We start from the raw sequence: 26,411 nt of genomic DNA on the forward strand, positions 1-26,411 counted from the left end.
TCCCAGGTTACTCACACCATTCCAGAAGAGAGAACATGTTGAGTGCTCGAGGATGAATTTGGAGATGTGCAAAGAAGAGGAGTCAAAGATTTTCAAAAGACTGATTGCACAAGATGAAACCTGGGTCTATCGCTATGATCCAGAGACCAAAGCCCAGTCAATGCAGTGGAAGCACTTGGACTCACCACCGCTGGCAAGGTCATGATCACAGTCTTCTGGGACCAGTACGAAGTAGTGATGACAGATTTCCTGGCAAAGGATACCACAATTACAGGAGCCTATTATGCTTCACTTCTGAATAAATTAAGGGAAGCTATCAAAATCAAGAGGCGGGGCAAGATCAGCAAAGGTACTCTCCTCCTGAAGGACAAGGCTCCGGTCCACAACTCGCATGTCGCCAGATCAGAAGCATGGGCAATGGGCATGTGGTTATGAAATCCTCCCTACTCTCCTGACCTTGCACCCTCTGACTTTCACTTCTTCCAAGCCATGAAGTTGTTTTTGAAAGGAAAGCGTTTCCCAGATGATGCAGCCTTGATTTCTGAAGTCATGCTGTGGTTGGAGGACCAACCTGGGGTGTTCTACAAAAACGGTCTCCAGAGCTGCATCAAACGATGGGAGAAATGCATAACTCTGGGTGGTTCCTATGTAGAGAAAGACTAATAACTGTGCCAAGTTTTGTTGCTCTACTGCTATGGGTAGTGGGTCAGGGGCATTACTTATTGCACGCCCCTCGTATATTAGGTACAATATAATAATCAATAAATAATTAGCTTAATAATAAATATATTTTCTGCATGAATTAAAATATCACATTTAAGAGTATTTTATGACCGAGCAATGCCAGGAAGCCTGCTAAAGCCTGAAGTTGAGTTATTCGTCTCAGTGATATTAATATCAAAAGCCCACTTTTCTGTTTTAGAAATGAATAAAACATCCTTATATATACTTAGTCATGAATATAGTAGGGATTTCAAAAAGGATAACCAATTTGCAAATTCCTTAAAAAACGAAATTTTATTAATTCACAGTTTGTTTTTTCTTCTTTTATTATTGGAGAATTCGTTTCATTTCACTATTACGCACTATTCTATTTGTACATATTTGTTACATTGAGCATAAGTGCATAGCATTTAGAGTAAATCCATCTACCAAACTCCTGTCAATTTTTGGTCTACAAACTTAAAAACTTGAATTGTGGAGTGTTCAGACCTGTGAAATAAAATTTGGTTTTTAGCCAGAAAAAAATAGATGCTAAAACATAAAAATTGAAAGTTTGGAACTTAACAGGCGTAATTTGATGTTGTGTATGTTCTACACATGCACAAATATACATTTAAGTTTAATTACATTAATTTGTCAAGTTTTGATATGCCTATGTCGTTAGCTCATATGGTAGCAAATACTGCTAGAGCCAAATGTTTTGGTTTCAATTCTAGCTGATGGAACTAAAATCATTTTTTGTAACTTCAAAAACCATTATTACACTGCGCGTCAAATTATTAACGAGATAACATTTTTTTTTACCAGTTTCAGAAACTTACCGGTAGTTTCGTATCAAAAGCTTCAGAAACGTTGGCAATGCTGAGCTGCGCATACTGTGAAATTTTCGTACTGTCCCGCGCAATGTAAACAACTTGCCATCGCAATTGCTGAATCCACGGTATTTGGGATGTGTCAAATTATTAACAAAGCAGTTTGTTTTGTCAATAAAATGGGTCGTAAAGGTGGTTTTAGTAGTTTCTAAAAGAGTATTATTACAGAAAAGCTAGCGAAAGGTAAAACTATCCTTGAAATATCAAAAATGATAGGAAGATACTATCAAACTGGAGAACTTTGTCAAGGACCCTACAAAGGTACGTAAGAGAGCTGATAAAGGTAAATTTAGAGTTTTTTCATGACGTTCTCTACTCCAAATTAAACGTGAAGCTGTTAAGAACTCTGGGCAGACAAGTTGAGAAGTCTTTGACCAAGCCGGATTGAAGAATGTCTTAAAAAGTACTCAATGTCGCCTTCTGAAAGAAGTGGCAAAGTCTTAAGCCTGTGACAAAGCCTCCATTAAAGCAACATCACATACAAAACCGATTGAAATGGGCAGAGGACAACATGAAAATGGATTTTTCCAAAGTTTTGTTCATGGATGAAGTGCATGTACTTTTGATGGCCCAGATTGCTGGAACAAGGGATGGGTCCTAGCTGGGTGACATCGTTGTCAGCTTTTAAGTCACCAACAAGGTGATGGTGGGCTAATGATTTGGGCTGGGATTATCGAAGGTACTTTAGTTGGCCCATGGAGAGTCTCAGAAGGCGTAAAAATGACGTCAAATGCTTACATAGCTTTTTTGAAGGAGCACTTTGAACCATGGCTGAAGAAGCAAAGGTTGACGTTCAGAAGAACCATTATTTTCATGCAAGATAATGCTCCCTCACATGCAGCAAACAAAAGCAAAGAATATTTGCAACAACTGGGTGGGGTTTTCTGGGCTACAGAAGATGGAGTGGCATGCAAATTCACCAGATTTGAACCCAATTCAGAACCTTCGGAGTATCATGAAACGACGCCTCTATGCAAGTGGACGCCAATTTAAGATTAAAGATGAGTTGTGGGATGCTCTCCAAGAGGTATCGCAAGGAATAACTGTTGATGAAATCACAAATTTGACCAATTCTGTGGACCAACGTCTTTTACAAGTCATTCATAAAAAAGGATCGCATATCCCCTACTAATTATGTCAACATAGAAATTGTTATGTAGTTATTGTGTTCTAAGCATTTTTCCTAGTTCATTTTATGTTTGAAAATTATTTCAATAAACAAGTTATGGGTATATTGTGTTTTTTTCTCAACCTCATTAATAACTTGACACACTGAAATCAACAAATATTCTTATCTTCTGCCATAGTTTCACTAATACTGCTTTAAATACTTCTTTTTTATGAATGGAGTAGCTTAATACTATTGTAAGCACTTTCTCAAAGTTTCATGGATTTTTATTTATTCATTCCTTAGATATTAAAAAAATATAAACTCATTAATTATTTGATACGCAGTGTATATATTGGGTACAATATAATAATCAATAGAGAATTGGCTCTATAATAATAAATTATAAATTTCCATGAATTGAAATATATTTAAGCATATTTTACAATTGGGCTGTTACTGCATGGAGGCATGTGAAGCTTCCTCGTGGACGATTTCATGGATTTCAATGACAATAAAAATATAGGAATGTGAAATATTTGTTGATCATTCAATCCTAGGCAACGTTACTTGGGATTGAATGATGATCAACGGATATTTCACACTCCTATATGCAGTAACTTAGTCCAAGATATGTTATTCAACATTGCACTCTAGAGAATCTACTGTTTTTTTTATAAAATTATTTTATATAAACTTCTTTCCAGTTAAAGAGAAAAAATATTAAATTTACGTGCGGGCGTTGAACCTACAGACCAGATCATGCAAAAAAACAAAAACACATAAATTATCAAGTCTTATAAAATTCTTTGCAGTTAATGAAAAAAAAAAAAAAAAAAAAAAAAAGAAGAAATTTACGTGCAGAGTTTGAACCTACAGATCATGTCATGCAAAAAAACATGACAACTTACAGACAGTAGAATTTTCACGGCCCGTTGTTCTATTATTGTTGCTAAGAGATGACATGGAAAAAATGGCTTTACCGATAATAGATGAATTAAAATAACAGTTTCGATTATCGATTATCTGAGACAAAACTTAACCAAGATCATTCCCAGACTTATGCACTAAAGTTCTGTAAATTTTAAAGAAAATCTGTTCAGCCGTTTCGGAGTCTATAAAGAACAAACTCACACAAAGTTGCATTTATATAATTGTAGATATATATATTATTAATAGTAAATTAGAAAAAATATATGGTAATTAAATGACACAAAATTTTATGCATTTATCATCTTAAAGACTTGTCAGGCCATTACATGGAATTGATGTTACCGCATGTTCTTATATATTCACGTGATGTTGAGTTTGCTAGTTTTAAAAATTATCTGAACAAACATTGTGTGCATATGAATACACATATGCTCGATTTGTAAAATTCAAATAAAAATAGCTTTCTGTCTTCGAGGAATTTTTTCCTCTTTTCAAAAGCAGAATTATTACTTGAAATAAAAACAATATACAGGGTGTTTCAAAAGTCTTGGGAACATTACAAATGCGTATATCTCATGAACTATTCCAGGTAGAAAAATGAAACTGGTGCCATTTTAAAGCTTGCTTAATCAAGTTTTTGGTCATACTAATGATTTTTGTCTTATCTTTCCAGGTGCAGTAATGGCGTTCTCTAAACAAGACAAGGCATTTTGCGTCCTCCAATTTGCAAAGACTGAATCGTGGACATGTGTTCAGCGTGCATTTCGCAGGAAATTTAAAAAAGAAGCCCCTGAAAGGAAATCCATTGTCAGATGGCATGCTAAATTTGTGAAAGATGGGTGTTTGTGCCCAAGTAAGCGAACAGGTCGTCCTTCCATCTGAATGGCAAAGTTAACAAGCATAACACTCGCATATGGGGTACTGAGAATCCTCATGAACTTCTTGAGCACAAGCGAGATTCACTAAAAGTGAACGTGTTTTGTGCAATTTCCAAGAAAGGTGTCTATGGACCGTTCTTTGAAGAGGCAACTATCACTGGTGAATCCTATCTCAACATGCTGGAAGACTGGTTAATGGCTCAATTGGAAGAAGCAGAATCTGATGACTGGAGTCTTAGAGTAAGGCAGTTTCTTAACACAAGGCTGCCTGCTAGATGAATTGGGAGATCTGGGCGAGGTGATGACGTTCTCATGCCCTGGCCTCCTAGGTCTCCAGATCTTACCCTGTGTGACTTTTTCCTTTGGGGCTTTGTCAAGCAACGAATCTATGTGCCGCCCCTTCCAAGAGATATTGACGAACTAAAGGCTCGAGTAACGGCAGTTGTGGGAACCATTGACGTTAAGATGCTGGAACGCGTTTGGCAGGAAATGGACTATCGACTAGATGTCTGCCGTGTGACGAATGGTGCTCATATTGAGCAACTTTGAAGATTCTCCACAAAACTTGAAACTTTAACCTTTCCAACGGTACCAATTTCATTTTTCAACTCCTAATAGTTTTTGAGTTATTAAAAATCGTTATGTTCCCAAGACTTTTGAAACACCCTGTATATATATATGTATATATATATATATATATATATATATATATATATAAAATATGCAATAAGATCTTATTCTTGCTAACTTGATAATGGAGAATTGCTCTTATTGTTTAAAAAAATATACCTTTTTAACATTTTGCTACCGGGTTTTATTTTCAATATATTAATTGATATTTTGGCTGGTATAGTTGGTATAAAAGCTCAACTATTAAAATAAATAAGTTTATTTAAAAAAAAAAAAAAAAAAAAAAAAAGAAGTGACCATCTTTCTTCATTCAAAAAAGCACCAAGCACATGGACACACAGACCATTCCAAACCACACCTCAAGAATATTAGATGAACAGTTTACTGTATTGACAGTGTGTGTGTGTGTGTGTGTGGAGGGGGGGGTACCCTTCTAATACGGGAAGGGGTAGACAAAAATATGCTTAAAATTTTTTCTTTTTTTAAATTATACATTGAAACTAGAATTTTCTAAAAACAAGAATTCCTTGTTTGTTTTAATGAAGTTTCATTTCTCACCACAAACACAGAAAGGAGTTATCTCCTCCTATTCATCAAAAATTTCAAAACTCAACCTTCCACTTATTCCCAGGTATCACCACTTCAGGTACACTGCATATTGTCCAAGTAAAAAGATAGAACAAAGCCAAAGATCCACCTTAGAACCCAAAGAAAAACAATTCTTACCAAAAGAAATACATTTAACTCCTTGTCTTGTAAATCAAGTTATTCAAGAAACCCCATGACTATAATATATGCACGCATGTACACAATGAGATCATCCTTATCCTGACAGGCATACACATGAACAAAGATATTGATCTTCGAATGTTGTTGGTTATCATCTCAACCACATAACCGAACCTTTCATCTTTTCAATTGAAGAAATATCAGTTTCTAAATCAACCAGTATCCATATTCTCCAAAAGATAAGTATCCTTTTGAGTTGTTTTTAATTCCCAAGGACTTCCACTAATATCAAATATTATTCCTCACACATGTTATAACTTTATGATCTTGCTTGGCTCCAAAAACCCACATGTGTATTATATACTGTACTGTATTTTGTTACTATTTTTTTTATGCCGTATCCTGGGGTTCTAATGCATTTGGGTATAGGTATATAATACCTATACTCAAATGCATTGATTTAGATAGTATCCTAACTAAACAAAGAAAACAACACCTTAAAATTACATGAAAGAGAAAGGAAATCATGTCTTTCAGCTACTAATGAGTATTGCAGATAATCAATCACTACTATGGTTAGGAGTTTAGATAAACCAGAGGGTCATTAACAAATACATCATGCTTTATTACTAGCATGAAGGCAAATCAAATGCCCACTCAAACCTTTCCAACCACCAAGTCTCATGGTTAATAGCATTCTTAGTGTGAGTTTAACATTCAAACTCCTTTGAGTGACATTCTTGAATAAAAAATTGGAATAAAGAAGGTAGGCTCTAATACTAAGCTCATGCATAGCGCATGTGTTGCCACCAGTTGGTTAATTCATGAACCACTAGCCTCTTCTCTTCGGATAGGGTGTAAAAAAGAATTTCTAACAACCCTATCTGCCAAGCTCCAGCTTGTCGCATCCCTGTGCTTGTTTTATAAGTAATATCATTAAATGTGCTCCAATAAACTTAACTCTCCCCACAACATAAATACCCTTACACCCACCCGACTGTTTTACTGTAGAGTTTCCTAGATACCAGAAGACTTTCTACTCTGAAGGCTTCTTTCTGTGAACTTCTTGTAATTGGAATTCTCTCCTGGCTGTACCAATATGCAGAAACGTATCATGCTGTACAGCCCCAAACCCCACCCTATAAATCCGACTCCAATTACGCACAGTAGCCATCTTAAGCCTCAGTGGTAATATGCTTTGTTTGGGGGGAAAGTTAAAAAAAAAAAATAAATAAAATTAAAAAAATACGAAGGAAACGAAAGAGCAAATTTTTAATAAACTAAAGTTTCTAGAGAACAATACTACATAATGAAAGATTTGGCAAAGACAAACATCAAAACAGCGCTAACGCTCAGCATCACTAGTTATCCTGAATAATTTCCTTGCATCCTACATGTTTACTTAAACAAAGATGTAAATAATTCTGATAGACCCACAATAATTGCAGATTTGAAACTTTGCTTGAATGATGCAGCAGACGTACACAACTTTAGTTTTAGTAGTAGTAGTAATGAATCAACTACAAAGTATTTGCAGTCTAATAGGAGATGCCCACAATTTGATTCATCAAAAATTTTCACTCGTTCTTCTTGGTATGTTCACTGATCACACAATTATGGACAATATTAGTTCTAGAATCTCATGACATAACAACTGAAAGACAACCACACAAAATGAAAACAAGGTTCACAAAATGCAAAAACATTGGGGGGGGGAATAATTATAACTTTTGCGTTTTATTTTTGCCCCTATACTTAAATAATAGGTCTTTTTAGAGTGGGACAGTGTCGTTGGGTGTAACAATAATGGTGATGACGAGGCTGATGGAAAGAAAAGGCATTGTTAAGAAAGGTTGTTATGGTCTCGATTTAATGTCGCACAATTATTTGTGGATATAATGAATTGATAAAAGAGAAATCCGTTTTCCTTCCATGGTAATTGAGTTAAACAGCCATTAAAAACACACCAGCTGAAAAAGTTTGCGCTTTGGATCATACAGATATCTTGAAAAAATGTCAGAGATGGCGCCTTTTGGCAATTTGACAAATTCCATATCTCAATGCCACCCTTGTAAAGAAAAACAGTTAACCAAATTTGTGGTGGTCGAATTTGAGAGTCATTCAAAATATAGGTCAGATATTATGAGTTTCTTTGAATAAGAAAAACAAGATAGCAGATATGAATTAAAGTGCCCATTAATTGTTGTTCGAGAATTCAGTTATCCCTAAAAGATAAACAATTTATTTATTTTTTACTTGTGGCATTTAGGAAAAACCGTTGGCTATGCAAATGGAGCAAGAGAAGAGACACTTCCACGTGAGTGATGGTAAAAGGTAGAGACCTATTAGAGGATGAAGGCAATGGACCCTCCTGTTGAGGGTGGCAGTCAAAGATACAGATGTGAGGAAGAAAAGGAATTTTTTTTTTTTTAGAACTTGAGAATTTCAAAAACTACCAGAGATTGGTTTACTGAGAATTGTGAAATGAAATTCTGTGGATTCTCAATATAATGAAAGGCAAAAATAGCTTCGACGACACACTACCTGACCGCCAGAAAATCGACACCTTCAGAGAGAAAAATCCCGTGACCTAAGTCTCACTCGGTTCCAAGCCACTGAATTCACACTGTGAAGAGACAAGTCCCCAGATTTAAAGTTGACCACTCCAACTTTACTGATAGAAGCTGCTAGTCCCCTAGCATTTGCATCTGAATCAGAAACTTATGAATGGTCAGAATTTTGTAACTTTCAATGAATAATTATCCTGTTATTTTTATACAATAAGCAGTTATCGACTTGTTATTCTTTTCTTCTTTTATATTACAATGACCTTTATTTTCCAGTGACATCTACTTGAGAGACCAAGGCTCAACGAGTTGCACACTATCAAAAGCAACATGAGGGGAGACTGGCAGCTTGTCAGACAGGATCCTTTCATCAACTAGGATCTTTGCGACCAAATGAGACCCAGAGCGGAAAAAAATCATTTGGAAAGAAAGGGGTACAGAGACAATTGTTTGTTTTCTTTAATTTTTTGTTTATATTAGAAAAGTACCGACAACTCACAGGAAACCATTTGTACAACCAGATTCATGAAAAAGAATTTAAAAAACTACCTGTCGAATATAACCAGTGAACTAAGTGCAAGAGAAATACAAAAACTGAACTCAAAGGAATGGTAAGAATCTTAAAAAGATCTCTCAGCTGAGGTAACTGAATAAATGTCTGGCATCCGGTAGAATGCCTCATCCCCATCAAAAACAAAGAAAATTAAAACAAAAAATACTGTCCTCAAGTGTCTAAAGTCTCTCTGTACAGGGACCTGTCAGAACAACCTGGCATGAGGATACTTTTCCCTAGAAGTAAACCATGACTGATATTCAAAATCACCTACCATTCACGGCCCAAATAAGATCTCAGCATGGCTAACTGATACGGACTTATGAGGAATTGTGCACCGTCTCAAAGTCATGTTACCTCAAGTAACAGAAGAAAGTTGGATGCTCCACCAGGCAAGGGAAATTTTTGTTGTAAACACAAGAAACGACAAGAAATGTATAACATTTAAATCGTCAATTGGGGAGAGAGAAACAATGTTCTCAACTTCTTTACTAACTCAATGTTTGAGAGGTAAAGAAGTTTACTGGAATATGAATATCTATGTATCTCATTGTTAGCCCCCAGGAAAAGACCCCTTGATTTTTGAGAACTTTGACCGAGGTAAAATGAAACCAGAGAGAACACACATGCCAATCTAAATAACTGAAAAATAAATAAAATGCAACGATGTAAGCAAATCAGTAAGGGATTTGCTTTTCATTTTGTGTTGTTACCTTTTCGCTCTGTTATCATAACTCGTTACCGGGTTTTACCGTGGCCTTCGTAATATATTAATGACTGACTAGGGCTATGACAAGAGAATATTCTTTTCATTATTTTGACTCTAGTATATATCAGTTAATATCTTATGTTTTTAGATAGAGTGATGTGGTTCTCAATTGATTAACTGTGTCGGATATATACTCAAGAGACAAAACAATGAAAAAAAAATATGCTCTTGTCATAGCCCTATTAATGACATATCACGAAGGTCACGGTTTTACCAAGCCCAAATCTATATTCTTTTCATATATGTCTTAATGTTTCTTAAATTAAATCAAGGGCTAACGAATTAGCTACCTTATGTGATTAAATTTACAAAACATCTATTTGAAGAGGGGCGTGTCAGAAAATTTTTTTTATTAAAAAACACTTATTCTAAGACGATATTGGAACATTATTTGATTATCTCTCCTACCCCATCAGGTGAGCGTGATGTATATTGATGTACGCAACAGTTGCGACATCTCACGTGGTATTAATGTTGGTCAAAATGATGAGTCAGTCGTGAAATCAGTGATGTATAATCAGTTTCAAACAAATGAAAGATGAAACTAGACAAGCTGTACGAAATGGGCGCATGTTTCTGTATCACCCCCCCCCCTTTTAGAAAAAAGTAATTAAACTAAAACAATAAAAATTGTTAAAAAAAAAAAAAAAAATAGCTCAAATTCTAAACGATTATTAGGAGTATTTTAATACTGTCAATGCAAAACAGACATTAATATAAAGAAATCCGGAACTAACGAAATTAAATACGCTTACTAAAAAGAAATACAAATGTAATTTAATGACAAGAGAACACGATTTGTCAACTCACAGAAATGGCAGCGTGTGTATTTTACGGCATTGTCTACTTTCATATTCGTCGTAAAATACACGTCATGTTATATAGGACATGACAATAGAAAGATTGCCTTGATCTTGATTCATTCTAAAACAATTGTTAGGCTTACTCTAGTGCTGGGGTGGGCTCTTGGATGGGCTCAGTCCTCCCAGATATTACCTTCTTTCTCGCCTGAGGCGCCCCAATTGGGGAATTGCAAGCTATTTTTATAACCTTTCAGAGTAACTCATTCCGAGGAGCTGGAGCTGGACCCTCCCACCACATGTTAAATCGACTACAATGAAAGGGTGACTGATTCACTCTCCTAAATGACATTCTGTTGTAGAGTGACTAATTAATGAAGCATTCCCGAAGGACTTGTTTGTTTTAAATCATACTTTTACATTCGTAATCTGGATTTTTTTTTTTTTAAAGTTAAAGTTGTTCGAATGCGGATTTATTACAGAAAAAAAAAAAAAAAAAAGTGATATTTAAAACTCTGGGTACTCTGAGATTAGATAGGTATCAAACCTGTAAAATAAATTAATAAATAAAATAAAAGGTAAGTCCCGCGCACGCGCGTGAATTACGTTGCATTCCGTTGCTAGAAAAACGGCCGTGCGTCGTTTTGATGAGACGAAATAGGTGCTTCAGAATTGTACTTAAAGCGGAAATTAAAAGAAAATACGGAAAAGTCTGTATAATGTACGTACCAGTTATGAAATGAAGATGACATATTCAAAAATTTACGTAATTTAATCAAGTAGATTCTTTTTTATCCAAGAAAATCACATTTTACAACTAAGTGAGTTGTCAGGTCATGATTAAATCCGATAAGTGGAAGTACGTTTTGATTTTCCGAAAACATTCGCAAAAGTTCCGTAAATTTTGTGATAGCCTCCTCTTCCTTCGAAGCGAACTCCTTCAAACTTTTTTCTTTAGATTGCCCTCCCCCCACCACGAACGAAATCTTTTATTATTATTATTATTATTATTTATTCGTGTTGAATTTGTTTGCTTGTAAATAAAAACAATCAATCTTTTCGGTACTTGAACAGTTTAATCAAGACATTAAAAAATGAAAATCTTGGAAAAGGTTATATTGTACATATCCGTCATGGAATGAAGTTCTAAAAAAAAAAAAAAAAAAAAAAAAAAATCACTTAATTTTCATCAAGTAGTTTATTTTTTTTCTTTTTACAGCGAAAAAACAATATTATACAGAGCAAAATGTTCGATTTTTAGGAAGAGAAGCTAGTATTAAAGATGGGAAGGGAGTGTCGGCGCTTTAAACGGAGTTATCTCCCGGTGGCGTGTTCAAAACATTTAAAAGATGGCTACCTTCAACGCGCCGTCACAAAAACGTGTTTTTCCGCTGTAAAAAAAAAAAAAAAACTACTCAATCAAATTAAGTGAATTTTTTTTTTTATCTTCAGTCCAAATCGGATATGTACAATATAACCTTTTTTCGATATTTTCATTTTTTGATGTCTTGCTTAAACTGTACAAGTGCTATCTTTTCTGTTATATAAATATAAAAATAAATAAATCGATTTGATTTGGGAACAGTAAGTAGGACAGCCCCTGGAGTGATTGTTGCGAGTGAGAACTTTAGCTAGAGATACCTCTTAAACAAGTAAAAAGGTACACTGCCAAGGATAACTACAGACCCCCCCCCTACTTTTAGTATTGACCTTGTGCCTAATTGTTTCTTTTTTGTTCAACATTTGTAATGTTTACATTTGCAGAAAATAAATGATAAAACCGTCAAAGAAAGCTAAAACGTAAAAATATCAATTTAATTTATGGGGTTTGTATTACTATACATATAGATTCGAAAAAGTTGTCAAAAAAACAAATATATAACAAATAAATGTTATCAAAAGCAAGATAAGTTACTTTTCTACCCAACTGGATAATTTTTTTTAGTGTTTTTTTTTTATTTTATGTAATATGTTTATTCGTCTCGAAAAACATACAGTGTTTACCGATGTATTTGAAAATTACAAACGGCGCCCGACTCTGTTGAACACAGAGTTTGAGAAAATGAGTTAAAACTAAAGATTATACAAAATACTGTTAAAAACCCACCGAATATATGTCAGCCTATGTCACAGTGACATATACTGAGCGAGTTTTCAATAGTATTTTGTACAGTTTTTTTTATTTTAAACTCATTTTCCCAAACTTACTGTGTTCAACAGAGTCAGGCGCCATTTGTAATTTTCAAATACATCGGAAAAACACTTTTTCGAGTTGAATAAACATGTTACGTTAAATAAAAACACTAAAATATTATCCAGTTGGGTAGAAAAGTAACTTATCTTGCCTTTGATAACATTTATTTGTTATATATTTGATAACATTTATTTGTTATATATTTGTTTTTTGACAACTTTTTTGAAGCTATGTGTGTAGTAATACAAACCCAATTTATGTTTATTAAAATTGTTATTTATCTATCTACAATTAGATAAATGCAACTTTGTGTGTATGTGTGTATGAGAGAGAGAGAGTTCCTTAAAGACTTCGAAACTGCAGAACAGATTTGTTTTTTAATTTACAGAACTTTAGTGTATGAGTCTGGGTGTGATCTTAGTTAAGTTTTGTCTCAGAATACCCCAGATAATTACTGATAATCGATAATCGAAACCGTTATTTACATTTATCTATCATCGGTAAAGCCATTTTTTCCATGTCGTCATTTAGCAATAATGATAGAACAACAGACCCTGAACATTCTACTATGGGTTAGTTGATAGGGTGTTTTTTTTTTGTTTTGATTTTTTTTTTTTTTTTTGCATGATGTGGTCTGTCGGTTCAAACTCCGCTTGTAAATTTCTTTATTTTTTTTTTTTTTTCATTAACCGGAAAGAATTTTCTAAGACTTGTTTTTTAGCAATGCAAAAAGTAAATTACGTTTCTATTTTTGAACGTCCATTGAACAAGCAACTGATCCTGAAAAAATTGCAAAACAGTCTACACACATTTAGTGAAAATGTGATTCAGAGGTTTCTTATATGTCGCTTTAACAAAACATAGGCCTCAACAACCAAGCACAAGTAGTATGCCCGGCAACATATAAGGAATTTTTCGACAGTTGACTAATTGTAGAACTATACAGCGACAACCACATAAATTCTTACAACGAATAGATAGTCGATGTTGATCCTGTTGTTTCCTTCGCATACGGTTCAAGAAATAGATTTATATCTTAAAGAATGTTTTTTGTAAGTTTTATATATACATAAACCTAGAGCAGATGGTGTGAGAAATTAATCTCACAAACTCAATACTCCCTGATTGAGGCAAAAATAATTCCAAAATTACAAAACCATACCTTTAAACTCAAATTTTATTCAGTTACTAGACTACCCGTGACCCGTTGGGTCAATATGCTATATGACCTATGGAATTCATGTATGAGCGTGACACTTGTGACGTAAAGAAAATAGTTTGTTTTGTTTACATAACAGAAACATTTCTTTGAAAGTATATTAAAATAAAAAAAAGAATATAGATAGATTCCTATGAGTCGTTCTGTTTATTATAATTGATTATTTTTGAAAAAAAAATTTACAGTTACTGAATTATAAGTGGTTGGCCATACTTATAGGTAAATGTGCACTGAACAGATACCATAATACTTATTATAGTTAAATTCAAATTTTGATATATATATATATATATATATTTTTTTTTTACATCGTTCATTTCTGTATTACGTTTAAGTTATTTTAAACTCCACTCTTCCCATGTTAAAAAATAATTTCGAAATAACGTAAATATTTTAGCATCCCAATTGTTCTTTTGTTTATTTTAAACCCCACTCTTCCCAGGTTAAATAATAATTTCAAAATAACGTTAATATTTCAGTGCGCAGGTCATGCGCGCATGCACAACCGGGTGTTGTAAACCAGAAAGTGGGTTACATACATCGTTACAAGGTTATTTGAGTTTTATAATTATATAGATAACATCAAAGAAAGGTTATTGGTCCAGGTACAGTCCTTGCAAAACGGTGGGTCAGTTTTGCCTCCAAAATTGGAAGCCAGTAGTTAACTCCCCTTTGTTGGAGTGGTAGCGTGGTTTCCTTTCAAAAAAGGTCCATGATAATTCATGGTGTTCTCAGCAAGAGTTTTGGTGCCTTTAATAAGGCATAAATCGAGTCCCTTGGGACCCTAATTGAATTGAGGAAAGTTCAAACATTTAGGTGATATAAACATCATGAAAATGTAAATGATGCCATCCTCTAATTGGGATATCTTCGGCACAATATAAAGGTGTCTCTGCTTGTAGAGATTTCAAGTCCTTTTTCATCAAACATTTAGGGGATATAAAACATGAAGAAATTGTTGTGGTTCCATTCTCGATAAGGCATTCTTCTTGGAGCCGACTTTTGGTGAATCTCGCTCTTACCGGAGATTTTCGTAGACAGAAAAACAAATGGATGTTTACAAAAAAGGTAACAAGTAATTATCTTGGCCCATACAAATCAATCAATCACAGGTTACCTACAAGAAATGTGCATAGGCGGCTTAAAACATGAAAATGGCATTGTAACTGGAATTCCTCACAATGGTAACATATTGGACTGGAGAGTTACAAGTTTTGGTTTTACTTGATGGCACTCCAGTCATATTTTTTAATTTTTAAAATCACTACTACATATTGGGTACAGTATCGATAGAGTATTGTCTTTATAATAATAATAAATACAAAATCCACATAAATTAAAATATCATATGTAAGCATATTTTGCAAGTGGACAACGCAGGGAGACACTACTTTATATTAGGTACAACATAATAAACACTAGAGAATTGATTCTTTAAGAATAAATACAAAATCTGCATGTATTAAAATATAATTAAACATTTTACGACTGGGCAATTCAGGTGGTCTACTAATATTTATTACATATTAACTTTTTCGTCTTTTTCTATTTAGCGTTTTTATTTCTGCCTGCTTTATTTCATTGTTACAATCGTAATTTTTTTATGTGATTTCGTTTTTGCTTTCTATTTTCTTTCATATTTTGATTTATTTGTACTATTCTTTGATTTTCTTCTTTCTGCTTTGTTTTTCTTACTGTCGATACACATTTCCGTATTATTTGGAATTTTCGGATTTCTGTCCTAATCCTGAGTATCATTTTCACAACGTTGCGGTCGATGTAACCTCTGACCTTTTTCAGATGTATTTTATCTTTTATAAGTAACAATTTACAAAAATAAAAATGCAACAGTGTAAATAAGGGATATTATTTATTTTTCATTCCCCCCGTTTCTAAAACCCAAGTTTAATTTTGCATGGTCATGTCTTATCTGGTTTTACTCGTTGCTGGATTTTAGCAAGCCAATATGAACACCGATGGGGCTTAAGACATTTCTTTTAACAAAATGAAAAATAAATTAAAAAAAAAAAAAAAAAGAAAGAAACTGAGACATGTGCATGCGAGTATTATTTTTTTCTAAAAAGTTCACTTCTTGTAAGTAAAAAAGAAAAATACTCAAGCTGAGATCGAAACCAAAACCTAAACACAGCGAGTCCAGTGCTATAACCATTAGACCAGTTTGCCACAATCTTTAAAAAGTGTTTTAAAACCTTGTGAAAGGCTTGACAAACAGATAAAAATGACCCCCGCCAGGTACCAATTTTGACCCCTTAGCGGCTCTTTTTTCCAGAGGAAAACTGATTAAAAAGTTTTCCAGGTGTCTGAATACCCTGTATACCAAATGTCAATTCTGTAGATCAATAATCTGCCGAGTATATAGGTTGAGAAGTGTTCTTTCTCATACACACACACATTCTCACTTTTATGGATATCTATAATATACAGCTGAATGTGGGTTTGTGTGTGTGTCTGGTCACGAATAGGCTCCTATATGGTTGACTATTTTAAAAAACTGATTACATATGATAGATGGATCGAGAAACAGGAATGGGTTCTCGCAGAATGGTGGTTCATTAAAATTGTGGGGTCTGCGTTCCAGCCTGGTCCACAAAATATGGAAATAAAAAATATAAAAATTAAAAAAAAAAAAAAAAAAAAAAAAAAAAAACGTTTACAAATGTTTTTGATATAGATGTACATAATACTTTGATAATTGTTTTAACTTAAATAGGGATGGTATAAAATTGTGGGGTCTCGTTTGCGCCTGGCCTCCATAGAATGGAAATAGGCACAAACTTTAATAAAGATTTTTGATATCTATCTGCGTAAGTATACTTTAATAATTATGTTCCAGTTTGAAGAAATATGGTATAATCAAATTATGGGGTGTTCGTTCGCACCTGACCTCCATAGAATGGAAATATGTCAAAGTTTAACAAGGTTTTTTAATATAGATCCACAGAATATTGTGATAAATGTTTCAGTGTGAACAGGTATGGTATAATAAATTATGAGGTTTATCTATTTTATTTTTACTTTCATTATATTTTTTGCTTTGGTTTTGATACCCCCAAATTAAACCCAAATTTACAACCCTTCCTTTTCAAAAGCGAAAAATGTATGTATGTATATATGTGTGTGTGTGCTAAAAACTTTCGATAGACAGAACAAAAATTCACAAACTTGGTATCATATTGAAGCTCCATCCTACGCTCGGAAAATATAGAAAAATTGGCCAAAAACGTTAATTTTTTCATCCCGAAATCGACAATTTTCGACGGGGGGGGGGGGTCAACAAAAACGGTCCTCTCGCGACGACGACCGGTTCTACGCATGCATCAGATGACGTCATGACCTGATTTACTTTAAATAGTTGAAAAACTGAACAAATTTCATGTACGTTGCATTAGGTCAGTTGGTTAATGCGTTGGTTCGTTATCTAAACGTTTTGGGTTCGAATCGTGGGGTGAGATGTCTTTTTCGATTTTTTTTAAATTTAAATATTGAACCAGTGTTATTTAAACCATTTTTCACGTAACGTTAGTTTTTTTTTTTTTTTTTTTTTCACTTCGACCACACACCCAAAAACACCCGGGTACCCACTGATTTTTTAAATTTTAATATCGAAACAGGCTTATTTAAGCCATTTCTTTTTTGTTTTTTCGATTTTTACATTTAACATCGTTTGCCTTACGTTAGTTTTTTTTTTTCGATGTTTTGATTAACCCCCCCCCACTTAAGTTTTAACGTTGTTTTCTTTTTTTACTTCGCTTGTAACAAACAAACCTGGTCATTGACCTCATTCGCTGAATAGCCGTGCGAGCACCTGTCAATTTGGTTCTTACTTAAATTCAAACCTCTTTCAGTAACTCATTCTGGCTGGCCGATTTTATTTTCAAACTTCGCCTCAGGGCTTCGGGTTCGATCCTACCAACTTTTACCCCCCCCCCCCGGTTTCTTTTTTTTTATTTAACACCGCACACACCTCCAAACACCCGGGAACGCCGGGTACCCCCGCTAGTACCTTCAGAAATCAGAGTCCATTTCCTGTAGGCTGTTTTTGAACCCAGTCAACGACGCATACTTTTGCTAGTATAGATTATTTTTCTACGTCGAGTAATGTAACTAATTTACAAAACGAAGAATCTGATTTTAGTAATGATGCGATGCACTATTGTTTTGCTTAATATTTTTAAACTTTTACGCAAGCAAAGCCAAACTTTAAGAGAAAACACAAATTAAAAAAGAAAAAATCCGACAAATTCATTGTTCACAAAAGCAATGAAAAGACATACTAGACTGTTTATGTCAAAATAATGACTTATAATACAGGAGTTCTCTTCAATTTGCGAATGATATTTGAGAATTAATATTAGAAAGAAAGAAAAAGAGGGTTTGGCTAGATCAGAATTGGAAGCAAGATAGAATTTCTGGACGATGTAAATAGATCATAGAAGATACAAAAAAAAAAAAAAAAAAAAAAAAGAGGGGGAAAAATAAATAAATAAATAAGTGAAGTATGGTCTTCCGTGAGTGCACAGTGAACGACTGAACGAGGCATAAAAAAAATGACTAAGTTCAGCATAAAGGCATCAATTTTTTTTTAATAAGCACAAAAGTGTTAATTTTAGCTATTTTAACCTCAAAGGCACCCCTAGGGGTGGGGGGGAGGGCAACCGAAGTTTTCCCGGAAAATCCGTTCTGTTACTTTTTTACTCATATCATGTTTAATGTTTGTGCAAAATTTCAAAAAATTCTAAGGCGTAGTTATTGAGACCAGCGCGAACAGACAAGGGTGAATTTTGTCGGAGGGACAAAAAAATAAAAAAAATAAAAAAAAATAAATAAAATAAAAAAAAAAAATACATTATATACAGTTTTGGTCATCCGTAGTTAAAAATTAGTTTGACGTCACTTCCGCTGAAGTGCTTTATAAACAAAGAAGTGCCAATCTTAACTAAAGCAAAAAAAAAAAAAAAAAAAAAAAAACTAAACCATTAACTAAGTTTGAGGTTTAGTTCAAGCAAAATATTTGGTTCAGTTCAAGTTTTGTAGAGACACGTGTCTGATTAGAACTATTTTGGAACAAAATTTATTCGAACGCAGAAAGGAAAAAACATAAGAGGATAATAAAATGAGGAAACCTGGTTTCAAACCACTTGTGTGCGCACACGTCCGTTTTTCGCTTCTATTTGACTATTGACATTATCAATTGAATTATTGAATTCAGTGGTTATCTTTACGATTACGGTTTCGACTTCACTTCGGGTTGCCCCATAATTTTTTTTTTACATTATCGGTATTACAGATTATTAAATGAAAAAATGCAGGTGAAAAATACAGAATAATTTTTTAAAGAAATCTTCCCTTCTCCCTATGCTAAGAATGGGTTCCTGAATAATAGCGTTACTGGTAATTATTGAAGAAAAAACGACTATTCGACTGACAGGGGCCGGCAGGACCGTTTGTACGGTAGTCCCTTACCCTTCGATCTTGTAACTACGTCCTCCTTCATCTGAATCGACAATAGGGGCCGTATCGTAAACCAAAAAGTCGAACAACGTGGTTATTGAATGATTATCGTCACCGTTTGTAAGAGTTCCGACTTGTTTCTTTTCAGTCTGGACTTGAAATATATTTTATTTGGCGCACGTATGGAAGTGGAACCCTTTTGTTTACAGATTAGAGTCGACAAATTGATTTTTTTAATATGTCTTTTCAAGCACAATATTACGTACTGAACTATCATGCCGAAAATAGTAATATATCCAAAAATTACGAAAACTCACGGAGTAGAAAGTTATTTATAATAAAACTTAATTTTTATGGAAAATTGGGTAAAATTGCATTTTTCTTAGACGTTATAAAGTAGGCAGTAAAAGTCCACACACAGGGGACATAACTTGGAACGAGTATTTTAGAATTCTTGCTCATAGCTGTAATTGTCATTGTGGCTTGGTTGTCCCACTGAAGACAATTACAAAGGTGTTTATTCCGAAAGCAGTTCTTAACATGGGACAGTTGAGGATGTCTATTCCGAAAGCCGTTCTTAACATGAGGAGGTTGTGGGTAATACCCCCAAAAACTAAAAGCAACTCTTTGGAGATAAGTCTTCAGTGGGACAATTAGGTCGCATTAACCGCTCTGTAATATTTGTTGTCTAGCGATCACCTTTATTTTACTAAAGACAATAGCAGTTGTTAGGTACGTGCATTTTAATGGCGGAAACTGATAGGGGAGGGGGCATGGTTTTGAAAGCCGGCTAATCATAATTTTTTTGTAGGTTTCCGATTACTTTTTGATTGTGTTTGAAAGATTAAAGCCAAAAGTTCTCAAAAAAGAAATATTTTACACGTGAAAAAAAAAGGTTATAATGAAAAATGTTTTACGATAACATCGGAAACTGCAAGTTCAGCTAAATTTTATTCATTGTAAAAATTCCTTGAAAGATAAATATTAGTTTTCTGGGACTATTTCAAGGATAATTAGTAAAATCTTAAGATATTAAATGAATAATAATAATAAACACCTTGTTTGTATTGAAACAATTTTTTTTTTTTTTAGAACAGCTTAATTAACCCCCAAAAGCGAGAGTTTAGTAACAGGTCTGGCTTCGCACAATCAAAACAAATGAAAAGGCGTCGCGCGCATAAGTTCTACGGAAGCCCAAAATATCAGAAAGTCAATTTTATTTTCTTGTTTAATTAGAATATTTATTTATTTGCGTGATGACTCGATTTATTCTCAAACGATAAAATTAAAACGAAAAATAAAATTCATTCTTTTTTAAATAAAGTAAAAACGCATTTTAAGTGTGAAAAGTGTTCATTAAAATCACTACTTACACTGACAATTTATTCATTGAAAAAATAAGCAAAAACAATTTAGTGGATAAGATGCAAATCCTGTGTTTCCTTTTTGTTACAATTTTGCCCATCCGTATTTGCCTAAATTAATCGTTATTGAAAATACTTTTTTTTTATATTTCTTTTTTGTGGTGCTGGATCTCAATTTGGTATTATTATACAAACACCGTGACAGCGTTAGGGTTAGGGTTAGGGTTAGGGTTTAGGGTTAGGTTTAGGGTTAGGGGTTAGGGTTAGGGGTTAGGGGTAGGGTTAATTCGCTGTCACGGTGTTTGTATAGTTTTACCCTCAATTTTTTCAATATCTTATTTTCAGGATTAAAAAAAAAAAAAAACAAACAAAAAAAAAAAATCGTACGCTGATGTTTACACCATGCGTACAAGAAAAGGTGCTACTGCAGAGAGTGATCCGGATACGCGCTATTTTTTTAAATCCTATTTCCACGTTTAATTAAAGTTTGATATCTTTTTTTATTCAATTGTAAGGTTAAAGTACAGAATATGTACAAAACACCATCCCCTCCCTATGTTAGAATGGCTTTTTAAATAATAACGTTATTATTTCGCCCCACAGTGCACTTTTACAAAAAAAAAAGGTAAATTTATACAAATACCGTGACAGCGAATTAGTAGAAAAAAATGTACCCTAACCCAGTTTTCAGATTCGTGTTCAGCACACCGAAACGTAACAGAATACTACGTAAAAGATTTTACTAATTCGCTGTCACGGTGTTTGTATAATAATACCAAAAAAAAATATATATATATATATATATATATAACATTTGAAATTTGTGAGAATTGTTATTAAAATCACATTAAATATTTTTGTCAATTATATTTTTTTGTTGAAAATATTGAATTTAATGATAACATTGATAGTTCGAGAAATTAATGTTACTTCAAGTTATATTGATTTCATTAACATGTATTTTAGTGGCTTTTTTTTTTTTTTTTTTTTTTTTGGTACTCATGCAGAGAGTGATCCGACCCGTGCTGAAATAACGTTATTTAAAAAGCCATTCTTAACATGAGAGGGGAGGGTGTTTTGTACCAGTGTACTTTAACCTTACAATTGAATAAAAAAAAAAAAAACTATCATAAAACTTTAATTAAACGTGGAAATACGACTTAAATAGCGCGGCGCGGCGCGGCGCCGATGATCACTCTCTCCATTAGCACTTTTTTTTTTTTTTGTAATGTTCCCGAAAAAAAAAAAAAAATCAATTGTTAACATCTTTATTATATATATTATCTTTATATATAAAAATAATTCATGCATCTTTTAATACTTTTAGCCAAGGTGTTTTTTGTTAAAAAAAAAAAAAAAAAAAAAAAATGGGTTCATTACATTCTGTGATTGTTAACTAAAATACTGAAAATTTCATTAAAATTGGTAGATTTCCTGAATTTTTGTGACTTTTTAAATGAAAGGCGGAGTCAAAACAAAAGGTTTATACATTTTAGGGATCAGTCATTTACTTTGCACGTACCTAACTGGCAGTTTTTCTAGTCGATGAATTTTCGTAATTTTTTAATATATTACTATTTTCAACATAAAAGTTAAGTACGTAATATTATTTTTGCTTAAAAAGACATTTAAAAAAATCGATTTGTCGATTCTATCTAAAACACCATTTGGTTAAATTAAAATTAATGACCAAACAATACAGTAATGTTCAAATCTAATTTCCGAATCCTATTTTAATAAGTGATACTAATAAATGATATAGTTTTCACCGTCACAAAAAAAGGGTACTTATACAGAAGGTAACGTGCTATTTTTTTAATAGTATTTTCAAGTTAAATTCCAAGTTTTACTGGGGGGGGGGTTGTTTATTAAATTATTAGGTGAAAGTATAGAATACTTACAAAACACCCCCATGTTAAGAATGGGTTTCTAAATAATAACTATTATTTCAGCACGGTATCTTCTCTGCATAAGTTAAAAAAAAATAAACGGAAGTAAAAGACACCCGAGTAGTACTTCTGGGCCCAAGAGCACAGTGCACAGTGCAGTATCTGTTCTGATACTACACTTCGCCTTTTCTGACCTCGATCAGTGGAGGAGAAATTTTTATTTTTGTTCCAGGAACAAAAATAAAATGTTCTTATCACGTGCCCCCTTTTGAGGAGCTGAATTTCCCCCGCAACTTTGTGTATAATTCTGCCCTCGTAGGGAGGCAAGTAAATAGGTACATATAATATTGATAATTAAAATATTAAAAAATATTGTCCTCATACTCACCAGCTATCGTGTATCTATCCATGTAATTAAGTAAATTAATAAAAAATAATACAATGACAGAAGAAAGGGCGACTATTCGACTGACAGGGGCCGGTAGGACCGTTTGTACGGTAGTCCCTTCGCTCTCGTAACTCCGTCCTTCATCTGAATCGACAATAGGGGCCGTATCGTAGGCATTGTTGATGTGTTCGGGCACAGGCATGATTTGACCCTCGACCACAAAATCGGACTGCGGTTGTGGAGGCAACGAGGAAGACGACAGTGACCGAGGTGGAGGGGCAGGGGCATTAACCACATTGGACGCCACCAAAGGAGACTCTGGACTTGACGCCGACATGTCGTCAAGTGGTACTGTATCGTCGAAGGGTGCTTCCAGTGTGGACAGCTGTAAAGTCCCTCCCTTCATCGACAAAGGCCAGATAACGGAAATAATAATAATAATAATAACACCATCACGTGGAATTCATGGCGAAGAGGGGGAAATTGCGAGAACAAATAAGAAACGTACAATTATGTCTTTTTCTATTTTTTTAAGAGCGGTCACAACCAAGATAATACCCATCCACTGTTTAAAGTCCAATCTTTAATCGGCTTCTTCTGATGATGAGGATCTCAAAGTCTAAAATCAAGTTGGTCACCAGATATTGGATAAGTGGTTCGTAAGAGTGGCAAGTAAGTAGTATTGTCACGTGTCTAGAATGCAGCTCATTGGCTAAGCGAAAAAACCGGTCGTTTTCCCCTGTCTTTTTTTTTTTTTTAACTCACATAAGCCAAAATGAATAATAAACAAAAACAGCATATATTCTTAAATTGACCAGGTAAATTACGTCAAGCTAATGCGATAAAGAGAAAAACATAAAACAAAATACTACAATAATAATATATTAAAGAAAACTATATATTTAAAATAATGAATAAGAACATTTAGAGAGTCGGACTATTTTTAATGTTGGACTATTTTTTATCTTCACCGTTTTCCCATCATTTTCAACAAAAGTTGCCGAAAAACTTTTCAAGTTTTCGATATTTTATTAAAAAAAAAAATAATAAATAAATAAATAAAACGAAGAAAATCCAAAATTAAATGTTACAATCTTTGATATAAACTATTAAACAATTTTTTCTGACAGCGTGTTCACTTTCACTACTGATGTTCCTGCCTCGGGCTTTTAGGGAAAAGGTCCCTACTTTAGGAAACCCTAAATTTTTGTTGGGTTATTTAGTAGTTTCTATTTGGGCGAAGTATTTTGGGGGGGATGAGCTGATTTCAAAGAAATATTTTCAGTGAAAAGGGGTTTCGGTGGCACTTTTTACTGAGTGTGGACCCAAGCAAAAATTTTTTTTTTTTTGCTTAAGTACGCATGCGCGCAATCGTAAGTCTGCGGACAAAAAAAAAAGGCCAAAAAAAAAAGTCAAATACACATTGACCTCAACCAACAGCGATTTTATCTCTCGGAACTCGCCAAATACTGCTAAAGCTATAAATTAAAAGCTTATTTTCTGTTGTGTCACAAAGTTTACTTTTGTGTTATTTAACATGAGGTAGGTGGGGATTAACTATACTTCATCTATCAATTTAATGAAGAAGAAACAGTTTAATATATTTTAAGTTTGTATTCCTCGTGGTGGCCAAACTGCACAAATACCCATTGTAAGTCTGCGGAAAAAAAAAAAAAAAAAGGCCAAAAAACCGGAAGTGCAATCAAATACACATTGACCTCAACAGCGATTTTATCTCTCGGAACTTTTTTCAAGACTCCAAATTTGACTTTTAAAAATTTCATTTCACATTTCTTACAAATTTCATTTCACAATTCTTTCACTTAAAAAATATAATTTCACATTCCTTTCACTTTTGAAACTACATTTGACTTTTAAACTTATAAACATTTCATTTCACATTTCTATCACTTTTAAAAAGTTTATTTCACATTTCGAAAAATGCTCACAGAACTCTTTGAGTGGACGAAAGATTTTGACTTCGCTTATACTTTCCTCAAAGAGAGGAAAATCCTTGCAGAAAAAATGGTATGCAGTGTTTGTCAACAGGAGATGTCTCTTATCAAAAATCGCGACACTAAAGTTTTCCGATGCAAAGCCCATAAGAACCAGAAGGCATCGATAAAAAAGGGTTCATTTTTGCAAGACTCCAAAATAACATTGCAAGAATTCATCCGAATTGCATATGTCTGGTCTAGACAGATAACTGGTGTTGTCGCCTCTGATATGTGCGAGGTAAGCGGGAAGACCATTTGTTCATGGTACCAGTATTTACGCGACGTCACAAGCCTGAACCCATACCAAATAGGTGGACCTGGCCACGTGGTACAAATTGATGAGTCTTTGATCTGTAAACGGAAATATAACCGCGGTAGAGTACCAGAGCAAAGGTGGGTTTTCGGTGGGTGGGATACAGAGGATAAAATCGGATTTTTGGTTTTTGTCAGTGATCGCTCCTCCGACACCTTGATACCACTGATAAAAAAATACATAAAACCAGGAACTACCATACATTCCGACAGTTGGAGAGCATATACTCCAATTGACCAGATAAATGTCCACCCAAGGTACATCCACAAACAAGTGAACCATTCTCAACACTTCGTCGATCCAGTATCAGGCGTGCACACCAACAACGTGGAATGTTTTTGGAAGAACGCAAAAAGGAAATTCAAAACAATGATGGGGGTGCACTCCAGTACAGTGGAGTCCCATTTGGACGAATTTTTATGGAGGGAGGTTTATGGAAAAAGTGGCAAAGACGCTTTTGACAATGTGTTGCTGCATATATCACAGTGGTATATTGTTTAAAATAAAATTTGACTTGTAAAAATTTCATTTCACATTTCTTTCACTTTTTGGATAAAAAAAAATCTCAACTTGTTGGTACATCTACAGAAAATCGCTGTTGAGGTCAATGTGTTCAATGTGTATTTGACTTTTTTTTTGGCCGCAGACTTACGATTGCGCGCATGCGTACTTAAGCAAAAAAAAAATTTTTGCTTGGGTCCACACTCAGTAAAAAGTGCCGTTTCGGTTTATAATTAAATGTGAGGAAACGAGAGACATTTTATACGATAAGCAAAAACAAAATGATGTAGGCAAAGCCAAAAAATAGTAGAAAAACCAAGTTTTTTTTGGTTTTTTTAACGAATAAAAATCTATTAAAATCCATTATTCTTGCGCAACTTCTTTTCATGAAAGATAAAAGCCTGAATTTTATCATATGAAAAGCAGAATAATATAAAACCTTTTCTACTATTTTTAATAGAATTTTAAATTTTTCAAAAAAACAAAAACAAAAAAAGACACTATTCACCGCC

General features: G+C 33.8%; 2 protein-coding genes across 7 annotated transcripts in view; one reads left to right on the forward strand and one right to left on the reverse strand.

Annotated features, from left to right (window-relative positions):
* The window catches only part of LOC145260741 (protein spinster homolog 1-like), a 147,780-nt gene extending 123,990 nt beyond the window's left edge, over positions 1 to 23,790 (reverse strand). For 5 of the 6 annotated variants that reach the window (XM_080119110.1, XM_080119105.1, XM_080119341.1 and 2 more), the window contains exon 1: positions 23,089 to 23,788. In XM_080119110.1, coding sequence (XP_079975236.1) covers positions 23,089 to 23,494 — 406 coding nt within the window. In that variant the 5' untranslated portion in view covers positions 23,495 to 23,788. Of the gene's footprint in view, positions 1 to 23,088 lie in introns of all 6 variants that reach the window. The other variant, XM_080119260.1, reaches the window with a different exon arrangement.
* Positions 23,791 to 25,029: 1,239 nt separating this feature from the next.
* On the forward strand, positions 25,030 to 25,899 carry LOC145281025 (uncharacterized). The gene has a single exon (XM_080132189.1). The coding sequence runs from the start codon at positions 25,030 to 25,032 to the stop codon at positions 25,897 to 25,899; it is 870 nt and encodes a 289-aa protein (XP_079988315.1).
* The last annotated feature ends 512 nt before the right edge of the window (positions 25,900 to 26,411 follow it).

The sequence above is a fragment of the Euprymna scolopes genome, chromosome 1, assembly GCF_053919585.1.
Source record: "Euprymna scolopes isolate OS-2025 chromosome 1, ASM5391958v1, whole genome shotgun sequence".
Lineage (NCBI taxonomy): Eukaryota > Metazoa > Mollusca > Cephalopoda > Sepiida > Sepiolidae > Euprymna > Euprymna scolopes.

Bases quoted from the DNA above. Each gene is read 5' to 3' on its own strand.
- LOC145281025 (XM_080132189.1), top strand. From the start codon at position 25,030: ATGCTCACAGAACTCTTTGAGTGGACGAAAGATTTTGACTTCGCTTAT.